Raw genomic sequence first — 25795 nt, 5'->3', positions numbered from 1 at the left:
ATGGGCACAAACATGTCTGACAATCTCACAGCTGCTCCTCTGAAAAAGAGATGTGAGACATTGGTCCCTGAATCTCAGGAAACACGAATAATAACATGTGAAATGACAGAACATGCAGTGTAGATGGCGGCTCTTTCATGGCTCAGGCCTAGCATAGGTCTCATATTAATAATCTTGAAGCATGCTATTTTCAGGAAAACGACTGGAAATGCAATCAGAAACAAGACAAATACCAGAATATGTTTCTAGTGCATTTTAAGTCCTGATATAGAAATCTCTAAGACATAAGGACATAAAGATGTTCATTCCTTTTTTTCCCGTTAAAGTTTTGACTTTTGAAAAGAAAGGATGATTCAGGAGGCAAGAGCTTCCCACCTAGAAAGGCTTAGCATAGCAGAATAATGAGCTCTTGACAAGGGATATTCTGTACCTCACCGGAACAGTAAAAAATGTACTTGGCAGAAGGCTCACTGAACTTGAAAAATAAAATTTTGAACACTGAGGAAGAATATGAAAGAAAGAAGAACTATATATATTATATAGATATGTATTACATAGAAATATATATATTATATAGAAATATATATACACACATACATATATACACATACAAACACAACACATCATACACACAAATTCACACATGTACATATATATGTGTATATATTAGACACAATAAAATACGTCTTGCTGAAATTGAAAAATTAGGCGACAAGACCCATAACAAATCTCTAACGCGATATACAGTGGTTAAAAAATAAATGAGGGCCAGGCGCAGTGGATCACACCTGTAATCCCAACGCTTTGGGAGGCCAAGGTGGGTGGATCAACTGAGGTCAGGAGTTCAAGACCAGCCTGGCCAACATGGTGAAACACCGTCTCTACTAAAATATACAAAAATTAGCTGGGTGTGGTGGCGGGCGCCTATAATCTCAGCTACTTGGGAGGCTGAGGCAGGAGAATTGCTGGAACTCGGGAGGCAGAGGTTGCAGAGAGCTGAGATCACGCCATTGCATGCCAGCCTAGGCTGTCAGCAGCGAGACTCTGTCTCTAAATAAATTAATAAATAAGATATTATAGAAAGTCTCAAATGGCATCCAAATGAATAAGAAAAATTAATATAGGCTGAATAAAGAGAAAACATAGCAGGATAGAACATCTGTGGATGAGAAGTACTAATTGTCAATGTCAATCTCTAATAATGTGCACCGTAGCTGGGTTCTTAATTCTAACTCTCTATAGCTTGGATGAAGACAGCAGATTATAGAACACTTGGAAGCCAAGCTAGTAAAGCTAATGTATTAGATTAAGATTCGAGGAGATTTTGTATAGCCAGAACAAAGAAATTTAACAATAAGACAGGAAATAAAGAAGCATATTAGAGGCTAGACTTTGGAAAGTATCACATAGGGAGGATCTTGAATAGCAGCTTTATTTTAAAATATAGATAGATGATTGAAAGATAGGTAAATAGGTACATAGGTAAATGATAGATAGATTAGATAGACAAATATAGACATATAGCCATAAGTCTACAGAGCTGTCAAACAAGCTAAACAATCTGAGAGCATTCAATAAAGATAAGAAATTTCTGCTTCTCTTTATGGAAAGGACAGCTGCACTGGAGTACTGGGCATAGTTTTGGGTTCACTGCATTAAAAGTGAAATTTTAAACCAATAATATGTGTTTAGAAGACTTTGGGACATTAAAAAATAGTTTGGAAAATATTTCACATGAAGAATTAACAGAATGTTTACATATCATATACGAATTTTGTTGACAAAAGGGCCCCTGAAAATGTCCAGAAAATTTTGGAAAACTTTTTATCTTTTTCATTATAACCAATATGTTCTTAGTATTTCCATAAACCATACCCTTAGTTTAATGCAGAAATAGTTTTGCATATATTTTAATATTTAAAAATAGATGACAATGCATTATTTATTTTGTTATATGATCCCATTTCTTGTTCAAAAAGAATATGGACACAAATAGGGTGAAGCAGGGAGGTTTTCACACACATATATAATATCAGGCTTATGCCTACACTGTAATAATACCCTGTGATAACTGTGAAATAATTGAAATTTCATTTATTTGGAAAGCAATCATAATAATAAATATAATTTCTCCATCTTTCTAGCAATAAATATTACAAAGATGTTTACAATTGGTAATAATTTTGTGGGGCTATTTCACAAAAATGTTTGTCATAAAATATATTGTTAGGTAGTTATACATTCAACTTCTGTATTTCTACAGGCCACAGAATACATTAGTAGAATACAAGTCACATGCTTCTGGAGATCAGATGTAGTTTTCTTGAGCTACTATTACATGTCTCATTTTTTTGTTCAATAGTTTGAAAGACCTTGCAGGATAGACTTTAATTTATGTGCCACTGTAGCAAACTATAATACAGTTCAATTTAAAATAAGGCATGTCTTTAAAATAGGTTTTGGGGTAAAAATAAATCCTATTTTTTTAGTCCAAAATTACCTTATAGCTTAGAAAATATTAAAAAGTATGCATTTTTTGAAACTGAAATTATCAGACACCTACTCTCAGTTATATCAGCAAATTTCTTTTCTGATAATGCAGGCAAAGATATATTTTATTTCAAGCATAGCCTGCCAGACCATTAAAGTAATATTTCCAAATCTATCAGAACAGCAGAAACATTTGAAATCCTCAGATGTGGATCTCTAATTAGACCAAAAAATTTTTTAATGTGTATGAAGAGAAAGCTAGGAAATACAGCTCAACTTCCACCAGACAAATCAATAGGCATGGTTTCATATTGTTTCTGAGTTTTTTTCAGTCTTGCAGCAGAAATAGAATCTATTCATAATTTAACCATTATCAGAGTGCATACATCAAACAATGGTGTTTTGCATTCCCGCAAAGCACCCTTTCCATAATTGGTACTTGATTAATAATGATTTGAACTACACTCAGCAGGAACTTGTCTTCTGTTACAATTTTATTATATTGACATGGAGAAAGAAATTGAAAGCAAAATGAACTAATATATCTTGTAATACTTCAGCAGCATGTTCTTTTTATGCTCTTTAATGAAGGTTTATTTCTTCGTATTCTCTGACTTCCCTTTCTTTGAATCTTACAGTGGCTTAATCTCCATTTTCGGACTCTGGATTCTGCCTGTTCATCTATGTTTGCAAACATCCTTGTGGCCTTACTTGTCTTTCTGCCAAACTACAAATGCATGATCCAATATGTCATTGTGTTCTGATTTGCACCCTGGAATGTCATCCCTTTGACCATCTGCCACACTCCTTCCTACTTGATAATCTTAAAATCCTGGATAAATACAGTGCCCATTGTCTATTTCTGCTTTGGATTCACAAATAATGCTGATACAAATTATAACCATCTTAACTGATTCCACCTAGTATATAGAAAAATTTAAAATAAATGTACTTATTTTATAATCTCCGAGGAGATTAGTAATCAATCTGTTAGTGTTTGTTCTTTTTTTTTCTTCTTTTTTTTTCTTTTCTTTTTTTTTTTTTGAGACTGAGTCTCTCTCTGTCATCCAGGCTGGAGTGCAGTGGTGCAATCTTGGCTCACTGCAACCTCCACCTCCCGGGTTCAAGCAATTCTCCTGCCTCAGCCTCCAAAGTAGCTGGGACTACAGGCGCCCGCCACCATACCTGGCTAATGTTTTGTATTTTTAGTAGAGACAGGGTTTCACCATATTGGCCAGGCTGGTCTCAAACTCCTGACCTTGTGATCTGCCCCCCTTGGCCTCCCATAGTGCTGGGATTACAGGTGTGAGCCACCGCGCCTGACCAATATTTGTTCTTTTATCAGATGCTACACAGTAGCTCTTCTAAGTTTCTTTTGTCCTTTTTCTTTGAGCTGTTTTTCCACTCTCGTCATGAAAACATCTTTTTCTGCAAAGAAGCTGCCATCTATTACCAAGATTAAAAAAAAAGTATTTTAAATTGTTCAATCTTTCTTTGCCATTACATCTGTATATTCAAGACTGTATTTTGGGCTTCACAAAATAAGCACAAATACACATGAAACAACTATGTGATTCTTGAAGAATATCAGGAAATGTGCTTATGAATAACACAAAAATTTGTTGAAGTGTTAATTTAGAAAGGAGAGAAATGAAGAAAAAGGGAGCTTTTAAAATAAAGTCCAAGCCAAAATGTAAAATAATTCATAAACATACAACAATAATATAATAACTGCAGAAGTAGAGATAAAAACAGCTGTTTTTTTAAAACAAATATAGGAGTCTGAACTCCAAGAGAAAACTTCTACCCATTATTTATCACAAACTTTTTATAAATAGTATTTTTTTAGTAGAGAATGAATGAGTTAAAACAGAAAAAAAACTATGTTTGGAGTCACTAGATTTATAAACACTAAAAAAAAAATTGTAAGCATAAATCCTTAGAGAGTTTTAACACGTGAATGTATAATTCTATTTTTAAAATAGTTTTTCTTCACCTGCATTAATGTACATGGTGGAGCAGGTGACTCCTGTAGCACCATGTGGTTCTTAGCAAGGAAATAATTAAAGCAGAAGAATGGAACCTACTTTTTCACAAAAGGAAAGCAAGTGACATGCAATGATAAAATTAGTTATATATATATATGATATACCACATATATAAAAATCTGGTTTTTTTTTTTTTGAGACAGAGTCTTGCTCTGTCACCAGGCTGGGGCACTGGAGTGCAGTGGTGCGATCTTGGCTTACTGCAACCTTCACCTCGTGGGTTCAAGTGATTCTCCTGCCTCAGCCTCCCAAGTAGCTGGGACTGCAGGCGTGCACCACCACATCCAGCTAATTTTTCTATTTTTAGTAGAGACAGGGTTTCACCATGTTGGCCAGGATGATCTCAATCTCTGGACCTCATGATCCGCACACCTCTGTCTCCCAAAGTGCTGGGATTACAGGTGTGGGCCACCGCGCCCAGCCAAAATTAGCAACGTTTTTGTTTTGTTTTTCTACTTCTATTTTTTTGCTTAGTGAATATGAGTCAGTTTACTTTCATTCATGAGTAGGAGTAAAATGGTGAGAGGTGGTGTGGGCTGGCAAATCCATAAGGGGAAAAATAATTTTATATATAGGTAAAACAACAATCAATGTTTCTGTGTTTTACATATATACATAAAACGACAATTAATAGAGTTTGAAATAATCAGAGAGAGAACAAAAGCATATCTTTCTACCTAAAGCAATAGAGGCACTAAAATGGATCCCTACAGTTAATCCACAATCTTTTACATTTTAGGGTCAAGATTGTATACATGCTCTTTAATTTCTCACTAGTCAAGCTTGAGTGTCTGCATTCAGGTAAAGGATGGTGTAATTCTCTCAAGGTGCATCTGGATAAATGTTAGTATTTGACTGATAGGAGAAAGGAGAGCCACCGTAGAATAAAATCCATGTGTTCCAACTTCGTCCCTGACCTTAGATAACTGACTCAGCAGGACACAGTTACAGCCACATCCATTAGAGGATATATGAGGCTTGATTTGCAACTTAGGGTGGATTATATGTGCGTTATTTTGTTTAGGAATGTGAGGAATCACTAAATGGTCTCTTGAAACCCTGTGGATAAAAACAAAATTTTAAATGGTTATACTCTGTAGAGAAATTAAGCACATTACAACACCAGCTGTGAGTTCTTGTTTGAAGGACAAAAATAAACTACGGGAATGTTGACTGCTACAAATCTGGCAATGCCAAAGAAATACAAGATAAACATTTAAAAATTCCCTTGATTTCCAATGTGTATCAAACTACATACCTGCATTTCCTTACCAATGGAGTGTGAAATTTGAAAAGACTCCAAAAGACATCTTTCTAACAGTTACATAGTCAACACTGAAAATATCCCTTATTGTAAGTTCTATGCAACATAAGCTTAAAGTTATATCTTCTTTCACCAACCCCAAATAGCCACAATAAAAAAAAGTTTTCCTGTTTCCTTTTAAGTGCTTTGTTAAAAGTTATAAAGCAACTTATAAACGTTATGATCATTTTTAGAAGTAAGAACGGATGCTGCAAAAAAATAATTAAAAGTAATAAAGCCAAAGAAAACAGTAAATCTTCAGAATGCCACCAACAAAGTAATAATGACACTCCAAGAAATCTTGTTTCATAGGATTAAAAAAATTAATTTCCAGTGCATTTTTTCTTGTTTTAGAAACAATGTGTTATGTTGACTCATTTATTTTTTAAAGAATTCAAGTATCTATAAGAATGGAAAACACATATAAAAAAAGAGAACATAATAAAAACCGATGTGAGTAGTAGATATTCCTGATAGCAAATCATCAAAAAAAAGCATTTTCAAATGTAAAAGACAAATTAAATGTGATTTAGAACCTTGTAAACAGAGATAGAAATGCACACACAATTACTAATAATCTTTTGCCCTAATAAAATCTGTAAGATTTACAAATGTACCTTACAGTTAGAATTAAGCCTAAGAATTAGGTTGGCAAATCTCTTTACATAGAATAAAGCACATTCCCCCAAGAAACAGCATGAAGATCTTGAAACAGAATGGATTTATCTTTGTAGACTAATGATGATTTCATATTGGGGGATTAGGTTGCACTTGCATATTACAAATGAATGAACATGGTTATTGTATTCCTGGAAGTCTGGCTCAAGCCTATATTCATAAATTTAGTGATAATATGGCCATAGTTTATTCACTATAGATGTGAAGTTAAGCAGTTAAAATTATACAATGAAATTATTTGATGTTAAAATTAAAAGTTGACATCACGATTTAAAGAGAAGTAAGAAAAAAACTACATTTTAATCAGAAAACATTTCATACTTTTTTGTTGTTTTAGAAAATACAACTTTAAATGCTCTAACTTAAAAATTATCTTTGAACTCTGGTTTTTAAATTTTAAATAAAGTTATGTTATTACCAACATATTAATTAATGATAAAAATAAGGTCAATATTAAGCAAAATTATGTATTTTACAATGTATATTATAAAAGAAAAACCCTTCACTTGATTATTCTCTGAATCAATGTTAAATATTTAATACATTGGGAGAAATAACTTTCCAGATAAATATGGAAGATTTCTTGGCACAATTTTTTCTAGCCACCACAATTTGGTACTAAAGCAACTAAAGAATGAATGCCAGAGTATCTTATATTGGAGTACAGAATAAAGCACAGTGCTTAGTCATTATTGTGTTCTCATGAGTGAATTAAAATGCCATTGAGTCTCTTCTTTGCTACATTTCCCTCTCTAGATTTTTCCAACCAAGTAATTGACGCTGCATTCTGTCATCTCTATGCTGTTTTAATCCACTACTTACTGAAAAGTAATCTCTGATTCACTTTCCCTGGTGGAACAAACTCTATCCTTAAAGTCAAACCATGTTCTACCACTTTTAACAATACAATTTGTAGTGATCTCTCTAAAGTAGCTCACATTTCACCTCCATCAACTGCAAATTACATAATTACATTTCATATCATCCTAATTTCCCCAACTAGACAGCATGCCCCCTGAAAGCAGGACCTGTGTCTTTGAATTCCTTGAATCAGGACAGTTTAAATAACTGCTGTATACCCAGCAGACAGTACATAACACTGGAAAAATTAACTAGCAGAAGAAAAACAATGTTAAGAACTGTCTACAGAATTTCTCTTAAGAAGAAAGGCATTCTTTCCAAGGAACATAAGGAAGGGTGATGATAAATAATAATTTGATGTGAGGCTAGAGTGGTACATGCTGGACAGATAGCTTAAAATGTCAGCCCGAGGGAATTGGGGTGTGTGTGTGTGTGTGTGTGTGTACGCGTGTGTGTGTGTGTGTAAAGCATTTGTCTTCATTTTGAAATAGGTCCAATAAGTGAATATATTCATATTGACAATATGCAAAGTGTATTTAATAGACATTTCATAAGAAATACTGTATTTTCGATCAATTTATCATTGTTTTTATATGTGATTATATTCAACACTTCATTGTTTCTGGTAAATGTTTAATCACATTAGTTTAGATAAAGTTTATTTTACACTTCACCTTTGAAAAATGTTTATTCTTATTTCATCTTATTTTCATTTGGCAATAATAGCTCCAATAGTTACATAGTCAATATTGAAAAAATCCCTTATTGTAACTTTTTGCCAAATGAATTTTATTATAAATAATACAGTTGTTGTTTTCTGTAACATTCAGTATTTTGAAATACCATTGCTTAATTGTCACATGAGTGTTATCTTAGAAAAGGATTCTTTTATAGTTCTTTCAAATATCACTAAAAGAAGATCAACTGGCTGTTCACTTCTAATTTTACAAATGAGTATTTTGACACTATCTACTACTTTTACAATTTAAATTCACTGTGTGGAAATTTGTAACATTATTTCATCATCTGGCAAGTTAGAAGATTTTCACTCTTAAATCTATATTTTTCTTCACTCAGGATAATTTCTTTAGTTATTCCATTATCGTTTTTCCATCCATTTATTTATGTTTTAGTTATCTTCAATGTGCCTATTATGACTCATTACATTACATGTGTGTTTTCAAATTCTTTATTGTTTCATCTCTATGTACACTGATAAAATAATAATTGCCTACATATCTCCATTTTACAAAAGAGAAAACAGAGATCCCATGAACATAAGGAAGTGGCCATAGTTTCACCTATAATTACTAGAGAAGCCAGGCTTCAAACAGTAGCAAGCTGTTTCTAGAGTCTAACTCCGAAGCATTCATTTGTTTCCCCTTTTGAACTTTCTGCTTACTGATGCAGTTTTTAATAGTGTCCATTTGAATTGTATCATCTTACCAGATTTTTTTAATTGACAGTATTTTCATGTTAGCTCAAAAAGTCTCACTTAGATATATAATCATGTTCAATATGTCCTAATTCATAATAACTGCCTCTGTCCTTGAACTAACTTGACCCCTGCCATGTCCTCTGATCTTTCTCTAAGAAAGGTGTTTTGAGCTCTGATTCCCAGAGATTCCTCCAACACAGTAAGGGATAGTAGGTAGAATTGAGTCAGCATCTAAATATCTTCCTGTAAATCTCAAAGTCTCTCTGCCTTGGAGGTGACTTTTGGGATCCATCCATAGGTCAAGTTTATTTAGCTGTCCATGTTATCCCAGTTAAGATCTGGAAAAGAGAATGAGTTGGAAATCGATTCTTAGACTATAATTTCTGTCACCTGATATCCCTTTTCAGATGGCTACTAAGCTGGCCTTTCCTTTCCCTGCAGTCTGTACACTCAAACTTTCATTAACAGTTTGTACTGTGAGAACATGATTCTTTGGGAAGAATTCTTTGGGAAGGATATGTAGCAGGCATGTAAAAGTAACAGAGGCAACAAGTGCCTGAGAAACAGGGAATATTGGTTGAAATGGTGACTAATCCTCAGAGATTTTGGAGAGAAACTTGGATTTGCTAGGTACATGAGATGGGGTTCTAACGCAATTTAATTAAATTTGAAAGAGCAAATATCTGTAGCATTCAAAGGAATATCCAGGCAGCAATCATCTTCATGATAATTAGACTATCATTGAACAGCATCCTTTCTCTGAAACTCCATTTATGTCCCAATTACTTAATGAAACTTTTCTCAAACAAATGGTTCTTCATTTATAAAATGTAGGTCTAGGTAAAATACGCAGTTTTTCATCGACAAATTCTCCCACTAAAAACAAAGAGAGAAGCTTAAAATATCAATAAAATCTCAGCCGGGAGCTGTGGTTCACACCTGTAATCCCAGCACTTTGGGAGGCCGAGATGGGCAGATCATCTGAGGTCGGGAGATTGAGACCAGCCTGATCAACATGGAGAAACCCCATCTCTACTAAAAATACAAAATTAGCCGGGCATGGTGGCACATGCCTGTAATCCCAGCTACTCGGCTTGAACCCAGGAGGCTGAGGTTGCCGAAAGCCGAGATCACGCCGTTGCACTCCAGCCTGGGCAACAAGAGTGAAACTGTCTCAAAAAAAAAAAAAAAAAAAAAAAAGAAAGAAAGAAAAGAATATCTCCACTTACGGGCAGCAGAAAACTGCTGAAGCGAGATAAATAGAGGAGTTAATATTCTAGAGAAGAAGCAAACCGTTGGTTGCAAAACAGCCTTTCTTCTATAGGTATTTACTTATTATATTAGGAACTAAGAAGAGGCTGGGATTCTAAGCTGGGGACAGAGAAACGAGGGGAGTTTTTGGAAGCTTCCTGGATCTACAATTAAATTGGAAATTGAGGGACACGGCTGATTTTCCCTAAAGACATTTGTTACATTCAAAATTTAGATTGAAAGTTAAATTGGAAGTTTAACAGAATGCTAAACCTCTAAGCTGAAAAGCCCTGGAAGACAAAGAAAAGCTTTTTTGTTATATCTTGGTGTTGAACAGTGATCAAAGCTAAGGGCCACTGTGAGTGCACAAGGAGGCTCTCAGTCTAGAGCCCTAGAGGGTCATCCTCTAAAAACAGAGACAAATCAGAGACACACTGAAACTAAACCAAACTGCAAATCAGCTGTGACTCAGTTCAGACTCCGAGTGAATTAAAGTGAATACAATCCTCTCTAATTGCTTACCAGAGAAATGGTGAATACTCTCTTGAGAAATATATTATCATTTGATCTTCTGTTAGTGCTATAGCTTGAATGTTTTTGTCCCATCCCAAATTCATGTGTTGGAATCTTAGTCACCGACACAATAATGTTGGGAGGTGGGGCCTAATGGGTGGTGTTTAGGTCTTGAGAGCTCCAGTCCCATGAAGGAATTAACGCCACAGTAAAAAGGGCTTTCAGGCCGGGCACATTGACTCACGCCTGTAATTCCAGGATTTGGGGAGGCCAAGGCGGGTGGATCACTTGAGGTCAGGAGTTCAAGACCAGTCTGGCCAACGTGGTAAACCCTGTCTCCACTAAAAATGCAAAAATTAGCCAGGTGTGGTGGAAAGTGCCTGTAGTCCCAGATACTCGGGAGGCTGAGTTAGGAGAATCGCTTGAACCTGAGAGGCGGAGGTTTCAGTGAGCTGAGATTGCACCACTGCATTCCAGCTTAGGCAACAGAGTGAGACTCCATCTCAAAAAAAAAAAAAAAAAAAAAAAAGGCTCTCAGGAGTGAGATTTTTTTCTCTTCCACTGTCCTGCCACATAAAGAAAAGTGTTCCTTCTGTCCAAAGGTGTCATCCTGGAAGCAGAGCCCAGGCCCTTACAGACAACAAATGATCTTAGACTTCCCAGCTTCCAGAACTGTGAGAAATAAATTTTTCTTCTATACAAATTCTCAGTCTCAGATGTTCCACTATAGCAGCACAAAACATGTGACATTCAATAAAAAATTCTATATATATCAAGAAATAAGACCATGTGTTCCAGTCCTGTCTCCACTTTACCCTACCCCCACCAGGACAAAAAAAAAAAAAAAAAAAGGCAAACAAACAAAAAACTGGCATTTGTTCTAGATATTAGAAAAGGCTGACAATGATTGTAAAATCATTAAGAATAAAATGCTAAAGAAAATGTCAAAAATAAAGAATTTCACTAGTGATTTACATGTCTATAAAATAATCAAATGGATATCAACCAAAGCTGTATGTGTATAGACCACATTTTCTTTGAATGGATGTATTTGTTCTCATAGGACTGTTGCTTCCTTAAGCAGTTCATTAGCTCCGTGTTAGTATTTCCACCAATATATTCCCAGCACATGTCACAGTAATAAAACCTAGGTCCAAAATAAAGAAACTTTAAAAATAAACATGATGGAACATTAAAGAAGACATTTGTTCTGCAACGTTCAGGTGAATTGTCAGATTCCAAATTCAAGAGGGTTAAAACATATGTCAGGAAAGATCCCATGGGAATGGGAAAGATCTGACAAAACCATGGCACATTGTGTTACATTTAGTTATTTAGCAAAGCAGATTTAGATATTAAATAGGAGAATTTCATCAGAGTATAGATGGGCGAAGATCTTCTTGGTATGAGGAAATTAGCCACCTTATGTGATTCTAGGCATAAACACTGCTAAAGTATTCTCTGGTATGAACTCAGAATGCATGCATTAAGAAGTTATAATAAGAACATAGGTGTTTTTACAATAGTTGCTCATAGGAGTTACTTCCATAAAGTGTCAAGAAATGTAAAGGGTGTGAGCTGAGATTGTACCTACTTACATGCTAGTCAGTTAGCCTGACACAGTGTTATAGATGCTGGAAGAAAACACAAGCCTCCTGAGTTAAAGACAAAGGATTTTTTACTTACATCACAGCAAGGAGCATAAGTTCTTCTTCAGATTTGTTTCCTTATACCTTAAGGTGAAGAGGAGTGATGTGGAGGCCCCAGGTGGTGTGCAGCACACAGTGGGTTTGTGCCTCAACTAAGGAATCTTAAATTTAGGGAGCCTGGATCTTTGATAATAAATTGTAAGAAAACATGCCCAATCTCTGTATCAGAGAGTATCATTATCCTTATTAATACTATACATCAAATAAATAAGTATTTTCAACCTAAGGAAGACACTGTATCTTCCAAGGCTGATTGTTATACAAACACTGCAGAAGAGATAGTCTGGAAGAAAATAAAAAATTAATGGCTCTGCTCGCAAGACATGAAGAAATGCAAGAGTTTCATGAGAAATTGTGCCCTAGCATGAATATCCTGAGGAGAAGAATTGAAGATCTGAAGAAGTCCCGGTATTATTGTTCACAAAGGGAAACTGTTCCGTAGTCTTAAGGTATTTTACAATAGTTACAATTAAAGATGATCGATACCACTGCACTTCCTTGCTCACAATCCATTATCTACATATCAGCCAAAATATTCCTTTAGAAATCGTACATCACTCATGTTAAAAAGTTAGTTTCGATATCTTCCATTGAAATTATGATTGATCTTTTAAAGAAACAAAAACTGAGACTGACTTCTCACAGCCTAAGAAATCAAGCTGGCTATAGATTGCCTCTCCAGACAACTCTAATTTCCACTTTCAATACCTATGTTGACTTTATATGGAACTTTAGCCAGTTCCTTAAGCTCACTCTGCTACTCTTCCTCATATCTTAGGGCCTTTAGGCTTGCTAAACTTCTTGCCTATAAATTTTAGCCATTCCCTCTTTTCTTGTTAAGCTTCATTCATCATTCAGTTGTCAAGTTACGTATCTCCGTCTTTAGGAACTAGTCCTAATTCCCCATTCCAGGACAGACACATCTCTTATATGCTGGTTGAGCAGCATGTTTATTCTTTGCTCCATTTCAGTGTGTGCAAGATGTCTTTGAGAACAAGAAATAGGTCCTGACCACACCTGTGATGAGATCATCACTTGCCACAGAAACCTACAGGAATAGTGTTTACATGCACGTTGGTTGAATGAATACATGAGCTCCAATTTTGTGCCTGGAAACATGCTAAACTTGTTTTAGTGAACTCTGTCCCTCATGTAGAAATTAAAAGAAAACATTACCACTTAGATTTGAAACACATTATTATGCCACATTTGTTTCTGATCTCTTTTTAAGATATAAGACATTACAGTTACAGTCTTTGCTTTCTATCTGATCCCACTTCTTTTCTACCTAACTACAGATTCTTTCCCAACTATAGATTTCAATTGTACTAAATATTTATACAATTTTATGTAGTTCCTAGTTGTTCAATAGCTATAATTGCATATATGTGCTATATATACATATGTGTGCATACATATAATTAAAATTAAAATTTCTGAACATATATATAGCTACATATATATCATTAAATTTCTACATATCTCTAGGTGGATCTATATAGTTCTCTATATATGTCAAAACTATAATTTTATTTTGATATGAATTTTCTAATTTTTTATACATATTTCTTTTACTGTTGCCTCATTTTGTCTAACCAATTTTTTATCTTTTTTGTAAATATGTTATTAATTTATTTCTGTATTTTGAAGTAACAAAAGCATTTTTGTCATAATCTGTGCATTTTTCATTAGTCAGAGCAAATTCATTTTTCTGATTTCTTTCTCAATTCATTCACTATCTTTTAAATTTTTGGTTCTCAGGCTTATCATGAACAACAACATGCATCTCTTTCTCTCTCTCTTTTTTTGAAAAATCTGTTTCTGTGCCCTTGCTTTTTGTCATATAGCAATTTGGGAGATGTCACTAAACCAATAGCTTTCTGATCACTCGTCCTGGTTTCGGGGCTATGTCTGATTTCTGTTGTTTCTCTCAATACAGACTTTCATGGGAGAAGTAGGAACAGAAAGTAATAATTTTTTCTAGATTTATTTCTTTATATTCTGGGGGCTTGTAAATGTCAGTTAACTTACATAGGCACAGAAAATGATAAATTTTCTTCTAGTTTTTTTTTTTAATGTTCTGTGGGCACGTAAATGTCACTTAACTTACATAATACAAAGCCCAAGCACACAAGACCCTGCAGTCCAGCATTTTCTGACCCTTATTCCACTGTATTTTCATTTTAATTGATCTCCAGAGTACATGAATAAATATATGTATGTAAGCATGTGCATATGCATGTATGTATACAGTTTGGTAGGGCTATTTTATTTTTAATTTCATCTTTATACAGTATTATCTATAATTGCTTTGTCTATGGAGGCAAGACCATTTGATTCTAATATATTTATATATGGTATTATTAAATCTACCAAGGGTACTAAGCCAGTGATTGTAATCATGGAAAATGGATTTAAGAACTGAGGCTCTGGAGGTTTAGGGGCTGAATTTATGGAGGACAACCAAGACTGTTAACTCAAGTACATGTTTTCAGCTATGTGTCAATATTTCCATCCAAAAGAATTGCTGCTTTTTTCTATCCAAGATAAATTATTTCTGTGTTATTTATAATTTCAATACTCAAAAATTGTAAAAATATTCTAACAAAAATTTTAAACATCTTTAGCACTATGCAACCATCCACAGACTTCTCACACTCAAGCTACTGTAGCTGATGTAAACTTCATTTGCATAGTTAAATGTTAAAAAATGTACACACAAACTCTTTTAAAAGCATGTATATATTTTTTAGGAGAAAACCTATATGTGAGTTCTGACACTAGTAATGTTGTCAAATCATTTAATTAAGACATTTCAAATATAATGGGTAATTAGCGGCCAGTCACGGTAGCTCACACCTGTAATCCCAGAGCTTTGGGAGGCTGAGGCAGGCAGATCACCTGAGGTCAGGAGTTTGAGACCAACCTGGCCAACATGATGAAACCCTGTCTCTACTAAAAAACACAAAAAAATGGCCAGGCGTGGTGGTGGGCGCCTGTAATCCCAGCTGCTTGGGAAGCCAAGGAAGGAGAATCGCTTGGACCCAGGAGCTGGAGGTTGCAGTGAGCAGAGATCACGCCATTACAATTCAGCCTGGGCAACAAGAGGGAAACTCTATCTCAATATATACAAATATATATAATTACATTTACATATATATAAAAATATATATAATTACAATTACATATATAAACATATATATCATTACATATATAATTACAATTATATATATATAATTTTAATTTAATTCACAAATTCCGGCTATAACAATCTTTTATGAAGAACTTCTCATTAAGAATGTGGGATTTGGCCAGGGGCAGAGGCTCATTCCTGTATTCCCAGCACTTTGGGAGGCCGAGGTGGGTAGATCACCTGAGGTCAGGAGTTCGAGATCAGCCTGGCCAACATGGTGAAACCCTGTCTCTACTGAAACAAACAAACAAACAAACAAACAAACAAAAAACTAGCCAGGCATGGTACGAGAGCAAACCTCCCTCTTAAAAAAGAAAAAAAAAAAAAAAAAAAAAGAATGTGGGATTCAATAATAGCAAAATTATTCTGTTTTTTCTAAAATACATTCAGAGTTATACCTATGTAGGTTAAACTGCTTGAACTGAACACATCTTCAAATCGAAGTCAAATTTTCATTGTAATGTTATCAAATTTAAATTATTTTAAAATATAAATTTTTATTGGAATAGAAAAAAATGCAACTGAAACATAAGTACATGGATCAACATATGATTCCAATCTCCTAAGGAAGCAAGTTAAATAACCTCTGCCAAATTTTACAATTCTTTGAAATATGGAAAAATATGATTTTTTCACAAGTTTCACATATTTAATCATACTAAGTATATTTGAATTATAAGACAGCCTGTTCTAATGTAACTAAATGTACAATAGTCAGTTAAATGCAATTTGTCATACACAAACATGCACAAATATTGATTCCCATAAGCAGAGCTGACATAGGGCCACTTAAAATGTGAGAGACAATTAAGCTTTAAATGTTCATATAGATCTTTCGGCTTTGTGCGCATTTTGATACTTTGTTATATTTAAAGATGTTCAGGGAAAATGGGAAAAATGCTTTTGGCAGGTTGTCATTTAGTGACTTGCATTTGAAAATCTTCTCCCGGAAGTGAAGAGAAAGGGAATTCAATGTTTACTTCAAAATGTATGCGCCACTGTTTTCTGCATGTGATTCTGAGGCAAGTGTTAAATTCCAAATAGCAGCATATTCAGATAAACATAATCACATATATAGTTTGGACAAAGAAAAAGTTGATCCTAATCAGAAAATTGCACACACCATATGGCTTAATGTTTCCCTAATGTATGAAGAATGACTTATACGGAACCTTGAGAAATGTACCAAAGAGGACATCTAAATAATGAAGAAACTTCCGTAGTTACTAAATTATGGGATTATTTTTAACCACACTATACAGAAGGCTAAATAAAAATGATTCAAAAATTTCCAAAATACGCTGCATACTTGTGCGTATCCTTCTACCCATATTTTGGACAATGCTTATAATAACAAGAGGAAATATAATTTGTAAAGCACATCTTGATAGCCTTGCTCATACAAGATGATTGCAAGCATTGCATTTCCTTTAGTAACTGTCTCTAGGATATATTTTTCATTTTTTCCTAATTTGAATATTTTCTACCTCCAAGCAGTGGCAGCAGCTCTCATAAACAAGTTTGTCAGCTAAGATTTCTCTTAAAATTTGCCCAAGAGCATATTACATGTACATTTCTTGTTTAAAGAGATGCTTCTGAATAAATTCAATGAAAGTTATTTGTACATATGGCTCAATTTTAAATACAAGCTATTCACAGATCATAACACAGTAGCATCAAACTGACTTTGAATGCTGATTTGCAAGATGTTTGTGCGTATATAAGAATAAAGCCTATTACATATAAGGTCAAAGCAGATACCACATAGATAAACCAATATGTGTATATATGTTCACCTTCATTGTCCTTCAGAGTGAAGTTTGGATTTACAGGCAGGCGTTCATCAAGAAAGAAGTTAAACCTTGGTCCATTGGCAAAATCATCTTTATCAGTGGCACTGATGGTGTGAATAACCTAAAGAAAAGACAAACTCTAAATCGTAAATTTAATTTTGCTTGTTCTCTTGATTTTAATTACACATATTATTTCTGTTTAAAAATATTTTTAGAAGATCTTTTCTTCCAACTTGAGTTATTTTTTCAAATTCAGGTCATAAAACAATCAACTAAATTGCTGTATCCTGCATTAGATTTTAGGAAAAACACAGTATATAATTTCTAAACATTCATCACACTTTATTTTCTAGCATTGCAAACGCATTGATTTTTTTTTTTCTTAATCAGCCATGGTACTGTGGGGTCAATTAGATGCAATGTTTTCACATGAACACCTGTTGGAGGAGACATAAAGTATTGTTTGCACAAATATAAATATCCCAGTGTTGATTCAGAATAGCTTATCACTGTATGTTGGCCTAAGTAGTAAATGTAAGAACAGTGGAGTCTTGGTTTTATTATTTTTCTCAGGAGGCCTTCAAGATCATGATCTAGTCCCTGTATGTTACAGATGAGGAGCCTGAATCCTGGAAGGATGGTGAGGTGCCCCAAATCTCTAAAATAATGGCAGAGGCTAAACAAGACCCTCCGTGATTTATGAATAACTTCTCCTCTCTAGTGCTCAGGAGAAAGCAATTCTTTAGAATCTGGACTTAATGTACACTAAAAAGCAGAGTAAGTTAGAATTTATGGTGGCCCAAGAGAAGAACATGCATTTCAATAGGTATGGCCAGTCTGCTCTTAAAAAATAAATATCAAAATAAACAGACAAAAAGATATTTTCCTCTTTTGAAAATTATCATAATGCTTAGGTGTCTTCATTCAACCCTTTCCTTAGAAAAACGAGAAACAGACAGAAGATAGAGCTGTGAAAATAATATTTCCTGTTTCTGAAATACATTGAACTAATATCATTTCTTAGAACATTATAACTAATTTCAACCAGTTCAATATTTTCCAAAGAAGGTAATTCACCAAAGGATATCACAGTTAAAACTTAAATTTCTCTGCATGTTCTGAGCCCATTAGTTTGTCAGAAAGATGAGGAGGAAAATAAAAGTACTGAGAAGTGGGGGTGAGTGACAGTAACACCAGAAAAGCATGTGTTTTCATGAAGTGACAGTGAAGAAAGTACTTCAGGATACAGAAGAGATCAACTTCCTCATTATGTTTACTGGGCTCACTCTTTCACCGCCTTTCCATCACTGCTCGAAAGATACATGTTTAGCAAGATCCTATGTGCTCCTTACCCCTGCCTCCATCTCCAAATAAGTCTCTATCCTTCTCGATTTCCCTCCATATTTATTTATAAGCTGAAAATCTTTTTTTTTTTTATTTGAATACAACTAGTCTCTGGGTAGATTGTTTTTCCCCTTGTTTTCACTTAGAGTAGGGGAATACATTGACGGATAATCAGATATATTGTAAAAATTCCAGTGCTGACTCGTCTGAGGAACATATATACATTAGCTAGACATTAGTTACTTAATACAAAATTGAAATAAAATGTCAATATTTTAAGTTTTTTAAGGGTTAAATAAATATTTAAGCAGGCATCGCATAGTCCCTCACTTCCTCCAACACATACAAATATATAATGTTACCTCTTTTTTCCCCTTCTTTATAAAACAAATGTTCTCTCACCTTGCTCTTGAATTTTAGTGATTCTCCAGTGTGTGACCCTATTTTCTCCATCATACCTCATAACACAGTGATACATTTGCAAGTTTACTTTTTATCCAAGAATCGAATTTCGGAGTGATTGGTGAAGAATATTTCATTTGAGTTAACTGAGCCAGTTTATGGTTTCTGTTATCACTGCTGTGGGATTATTATTTTCTTTACTATACATTTCAGTTAGTATACAAATTATTTTAATTATTTCTTAATATTTTTACAAATATGAGCTTATTATACCTGTTAAACTCTGATATAATTCCTATTCTATTGTGTTTGTAAGGCATCTTTTTCACTTTTTTACAGATAATTTCAAATGCAAATTAAACAGAAAGCTCACATATGACAATCGTGTTTTCTTAAGAGAGAAACTCCTTGTGATTTTTGCACATTGATTTTGTATCCTGAGACTTTGCTGAAGTTGCCTATCAGCTTAAGGAGATTTTGGGCTGAGACGATGGGGTTTTCTAGGTATACAATTATGTCATCTGAAAACAGGGACAATTTGACTTCCTCTTTTCCTAATTGAATACCCTTTATTTCCTTCTCCTGCCTGATTGCCCTGGCCAGAACTTCCAACATTATGTTGAATAGGAGTGGTGAGAAAGGGCATCCCTGTCTTGTGCCAGTTTTCAAAGGGAATGCTTCCAGTTTTTGCCCATTCAGTATGAGATTGGCTGTGGGTTTGTCATAGATAGCTCTTATTATTTTGAGATACATCCCATCAATACCTAATTTATTGAGAGTTTTTAGCATGAAGCATTGTTGAATTTTGTAAAAGGCCTTTTCAGCATCTATTGATATAATCATGTGGTTTTTGTTGTTGGTTCTGTTTACATGCTGGATTACACTTATTGATTTGCATATGTTGAACCAGCCTTGCATCCCAGGGATGAAGCCCACTTGATCATGGTGGATAAGCTTTTTGATGTGCTGCTGGATTCGGTTTGCCAGTATTTTATTGAGGATTTTTGTATCGATGTTCATCAGGGATATTGGTCTAAAATTCTCTTTTTTTGTTGTGTCTCTGCCAGGCTTTGGTATCAGGATGATGCTGGCCTCATAAAATGAGTTAGGGAGGATTCCCTATTTTTCTATTGATTGGAATAGTTTCAGAAGGAATGGTACCAGCTCCTCTTTGTACCTCTGGTAGAATTTGGCTGTGAATCCATCTAGTCCTGGACTTTTTTTGGTTTGTAGGCTATTAATTATTGCCTCAATTCCAGAGCCTGTTATTGGTCTATTCAGAGATTCAACTTCTTCCTGGTTTAGTCTTGGGAGGGTGTATGTGTCAAGGAATTTATCCATTTCAAATCAGTGTGGAAAAATCACAAGTATTCTTATACACACATAACAGACAGAGAGCCAAATCATGAGTGAACTCCCATTCACAATTGCTTCAAAGAGAATCAAATACCTAGGAATCCAACTTACAAGGGACATGAAGGACCTCTTAAAGGAGAACTACAAACCACTGCTCAATGAAATAAAAGAGGATACAAACAAATGGAAGAACATTCCATGCTCATGGGTAGGAAGAATCAATATTGTGAAAATGGCCATACTGCCCAAGGTAATTTATAGATTCAATGCCATCCCCATCAAGCTATCAATGACTTTCTTCAAAGAATTGGAAAAAACTACTTTAAAGTTCATATGGAACCAAAAAAGAGTCCACGTTTCCAAGTCAATCCTAAGCCAAAAGAACAAAGCTGGAGGCATCATGCTACCTGACTTCAAACTATACTACAAGGCTACAGTAACCACAACAGCATGGTACTGGTACCAAAACAGATATATAGACCAATAGAACAGAACAGAGCCCTCAGAAATAATGCTGCATATCTACATCTGATCTTTAACAAGCCTGACAAAAACAAGAAATGGGGAAAGGAATCCCTGTTTAATAAATGCTGCTGGGAAACTGGCTAGCTATATGTAGAAAGCTGAAACTGGATCCCTTCCTTACACCTTATACAAAAATTAATTCAAGATGGATTAAAGACTTAAATGTTTGACCTAAAACCATAAAAACCCTAGAAGAAAACCTAGGCATTACCATTCAGGACATAGGCATGGGCAAGGACTTCCTGTCTAAAACACCAAAAGCAATGGCAACAAAAGCCAAAATTGACAAATGGGATCTAATTAAACTAAAGAGCTTCTGCACAGCAAAAGAAACTACCATCAGAGTGAACAGGCAACCTACAGAATGGGAGAAAATTTTTGCAATCTCCTCATCTGTCAAAGGGCTAATATCCAGAATCTACAATGAACTCAAACAAATTTACAAGAAAAAAGCAAACAACCCCATCAAAAAGTGGGCAAAGGATATGAACAGACACTTCTCAAAAGAAGACATTTATGCAGCCAAAAGACACATGAAAAAATGCTCATCATCATTGGCCATCAGAGAAATGCAAATCAAAACCACAATGAGATACCATCTCACCCCAGTTAGAATGGTGATCATTAAAAAGTCAGGAAACAACAGGTGCTGGAGAGGATGTGGAGAAATAGGAACACTTTTACACTGTTGATGGGAATGTAAACTAGTTCAACCATTGTGGAAGTCAGTGTGGCGATTCCTCAGGGATCCAGAACTAGAAATGCCATTTGACCCAGCCATCCCATTACTGGGTATATACCCAAAGGATTATAAATCATGCTGCTATAAAGACACATGCACACGTATGTTTATCGCGGCACTATTCACAATAGCAAAGACTTGGAACCAACCCAAATGTCCAACAATGATAGACTGGATTAAGAAAATGTGGCATGTATACACCATGAAATACTATGCAGCCATAAAAAATGATGAGTTCATGTCCTTTGTAGGGACATGGATGACGCTGGAAACCATCATCCTCAGCAAATTATCGCAAGGACAAAAAACCAAACACCACATGTTCTCACTCATAGGTTGGAATTGAACAATGAGAACACATGGACACAGGAAGGGGAACTTCACACACTGGGGCCTGTTGTGGGTTGGGAGGAGGGGGGAGGGATAACATTAGGAGATATATCTAATGTTAAATGACGAGTTAATAGGTGCAGCACACCAACATGGCACATGTATACATATGTAACCAACCTGCACATTGTGCACATGTACCCTAGAACTTAAAGTATAATTTAAAAAAAAGAAGAGAGAAACTCCTAGTCTCTACATAAAAAATGAGGATTTGATTATCATGTCTTGTTTAACAATGTCCCAATCATCTTGAACTCTTACAGAGTTGTTGATAATGTATGTAAGCTTCAATTTTTATTAATCGTATTTCTGAAAAAAAAAAAAAGCTTCCAAAAACTAGAATGTCAGTCTGACTTTGTCCAAAATGCTGTAATATTTGCTTGGTCTCTGCTCTGTATTGGCATATTCAATTTTTCTGTTTTACAAATCACCTTGTCTCTTTCATCATGTAATAGAATTTGCATTCATTGTTACCTTAGACTTTCTTTAGAAAATATACCTGAGAACTTAACATGTTTATGGTTTTTAGAAGTTATAAACTTCTGGCAGATATCTAGATAATTGCCAGGTTTCCATCATCAAATTTTCTATCCCTTTGTCAGAATTCTGATTTATATCCACTGTGTTACCTTGCTATCTCTTTGTCCAATTGCTTTAGTAATATAAAATCCCTAAGAATATCTTTTTTGATTCATGTGTCTTCTAATTGAACCCAAATGTTATTTATCACATATACATGATGTAATTAGTACATAGAATGGTTATTTATTTTTAAAGATATCAAATAAATGATATTACAAATTTAGTCTACATTACAAAAGCAAAGGGTGAAAAAAAATAGACAGTTGCTATTTATAAATAATTACCAGGGAGTATTTTTGATATCTACAAATAAATGTATCCACTTTTAAAAATATACTTTCAATTGTCTGTTAATTGAGACAGACTGTTACTGTTAATTAGAGTTACTGTTACTGTTAATTAGAGTACTTTATTAGGGAAAAGTCAGTATCACAAATATATAAAATTTGTCTAATCTAATACCATAATGTTAGTTTTGGCAAATGAACTTGCTTGGCTTAAGCATTTTAAAAAGGAAGCTCTTTCTTTCTTTTTTTTTTTTTTTTTCTGTGGCAGAGACTCACTCTGTAACCCAGGCTGGAGTGCCAGAGGCACAATCTCTCAATCTCAGCTCACTGTAACCTTCACCTCCTGGGTTCAAGTGATTCTCGTGTCTCAGCCACCGAGTAGTTGGGATTACAGGTGTAAGCCACCATGCCTAATTTTTGTATTTTTGGTAGAAATGGGTTTTTGCTATGTTGGCCAGGCTGGTCTAGAACCCCTGGCCTCAAGTGATCTGCCCGCCTCGGCCTCCCAAAATACTGGGATTACAGCTGTGAGTCACTGCGCCTGGCCAAGAATGTTCTTAACTCAGAAATAGAAAACCAAATACCACGCGTTCTCACTTATAAATGGAAGCTAAACAATGGGGACAAAGGAACATAAAGATGAAAATAATAGACAACAGGGACTCCAAAAGGGCAGAGAGTGGGAAGGGGCAAGGGTTGAAAAATAACCTGTTGGGCACAATGTTCGCTATTTGAGTAATGCATACACTACAGGCCCAATCCCCACCAGCATAAAACATACCCATGTAAAAAAATGCCCATGTAACCTCTCGATCTAAAAGAATTTTTTCTAAAATACATAGTGTCCTGTTTAGTCAATGCATCTGCTTCATAATATAATCGTTAATAGTATCTGCATACATTTATTTGATAACATCAACTTTCGTTATTTAAATGAGCTTGATTTTTGACAGTAAAGAATCTCTATTGACCTAGTTAATTTTTTCATGCAAAGCTATATGGTTAATAATTGTATGTGGTGGAAGCAGAGAATGTTATGTAATAAAATTTCTTTTATGTGTTATTTTTGTACATTTATTTCTAATGAAAGAAAGAATACAGAGGAAGTTTAATATGCATAAAATAGAATAGACTCTCTTTATTTTTTCAATGTTTCCACTTTAGGCATATCTAAATTTTTCTTAATTCATTCTACTTTGGGAACTGTCTTCAAATTTCATGCATGCATGCCTTTCTTTTTAATATTTTTCTCAGGCAATATACTAAAAGATTTTTTTTTTCAGAACAGGAAAATATATTAACTTAGAGAACTATATTGTTGCAGTTTACATTAGTATCACGATTTACCTGAACTCTGCTGTATTACAGGGCTTAAACTTTCATAAAAAGCCAATCTCTTTGACATAGCTACATGCTGATACGTTTAGATGTGCAGCATTCATAATAGAAATATCCGTAATTTGAAAAGCAATTGTCATTGAAAGAGGAACTGTCACACAGCCTGGCAATACAAATACACTTCAGAAAACTGATTTCGCCAATTGTTGTTTAAATAGAGTTTCTTATTCCAACTCTGCATCGGGATGCATCGGATTTCTTCAAAAGTGTTTTCAAGATATGGTTAAAGGAGTCAAACACTATGAAACTAAAGAATACAGATTCGGGCCATTTCACTCTGTAATGGGTTAATCTCACAAGCAGAGCACATACACTGGTAATGATTTGTCTAAATGTGGATGCCACAAGCTACACTTACAAACAATCTTTTCTCCCATCAATTGAAGCTTAAAGTTATTTTGGTGGAAGAGGTGAAAACAAATACACAAGCAACAGCATAATAAGTTCAATTACCTTATAATCACATCTAAAACTATTCAATGTTAAAGGCAACAATGGTAGCTAAATGTATGGTGTTTTAAAGTGCAAAAAGGAGTAACCACATAATCAACTTACAAAACTTAATCAAAATATTAGAAGGGTAGTAATGTCAAATGCTAAGTGTAGTAATTACCTTTTTGATATGGTTAGGTTTTGTGTCCCCACTAAAATCATGTTGAATTATAATCCCCATAATCCCCACATTATAATCCCACATAAACCCTACCTGGAGAGACCAGGTGGAGGTAACTGGATCATGAGGGTGGCTTTCCCCTATGCTGTTCTCCTGATAGTGAGTTCTCAGGAGATCTGATTTTTTTTTTTTTTTGAGACCAAGTTTTGCTCTTGTTGCCTAGGCTGGAGTGCAGTGGTGCAATCTCAGCTCACTACAACCTACGCCTCCTGGGTTCAAGCGATTCTCCTGCCTCAGCCTCCCGAGTAGCTGGGATTACAAGCACCTGCCACCATGCCTAGCTAATTTTTTTTTTTTTTTTTTTTTTTGAGACGGAGTCTCGCTCTGTCGCCCAGGCTGGAGTGCAGTGGCGCGATCTCGGCTCACTGCAAGCTCCGCCTCCTGGGTTCACGCCATTCTCCTGCCTCAGCCTCCCGAGTAGCTGGGACTACAGGCGCCCGCCACCACGCCCGGCTAATTTTTAGTATTTTTAGTAGAGACGGGGTTTCACCGTGTTAGCCAGGATGGTCTCGATCTCCTGACCTCGTGATCCACCCGCCTCGGCCTCCCAAAGTGCTGGGATTACAGGCGTGAGCCACCGCGCCCGGCCTAATTTTTTGTATTTTGAAAGAGATGGGGCCATGTTGGGCAGGCTGGTCTTGAACTCCTGACCTCAGGTGATCTGCCTGCCTTAGCCTCCGAAAGTACTGGGATTACAGGCATGAGCCAATGCACCCAGCCGATCTGATGGTTTTATAAGCAGCTCATCCCCCATCTCTCAGCACTTCTCTTTCATGCAGGCTTCTGAAGAAGGTGCCTTGCTTCCCCTTGGCTTTCCCC

General features: G+C 35.2%; 1 protein-coding gene across 6 annotated transcripts in view; it reads right to left on the bottom strand.

Annotated features, from left to right (window-relative positions):
- CDH18 (cadherin 18) overlaps window positions 1-25795 on the bottom strand; it is a 1104389-nt gene that overhangs the window by 12839 nt on the left and 1065755 nt on the right. For all 6 annotated transcript variants that reach the window (XM_055367740.2, XM_055367737.2, XM_019013683.4 and 3 more), the window contains one exon: window positions 17281-17398. In XM_055367740.2, coding sequence (XP_055223715.1) covers window positions 17281-17398 — 118 coding nt within the window. The remainder of the gene's footprint in view (window positions 1-17280; window positions 17399-25795) is intronic.

Source organism: Gorilla gorilla, chromosome 19 (genome assembly GCF_029281585.2).
Source record: "Gorilla gorilla gorilla isolate KB3781 chromosome 19, NHGRI_mGorGor1-v2.1_pri, whole genome shotgun sequence".
Lineage (NCBI taxonomy): Eukaryota > Metazoa > Chordata > Mammalia > Primates > Hominidae > Gorilla > Gorilla gorilla.
This window is presented reverse-complemented; position numbering and strand designations above follow the sequence as displayed.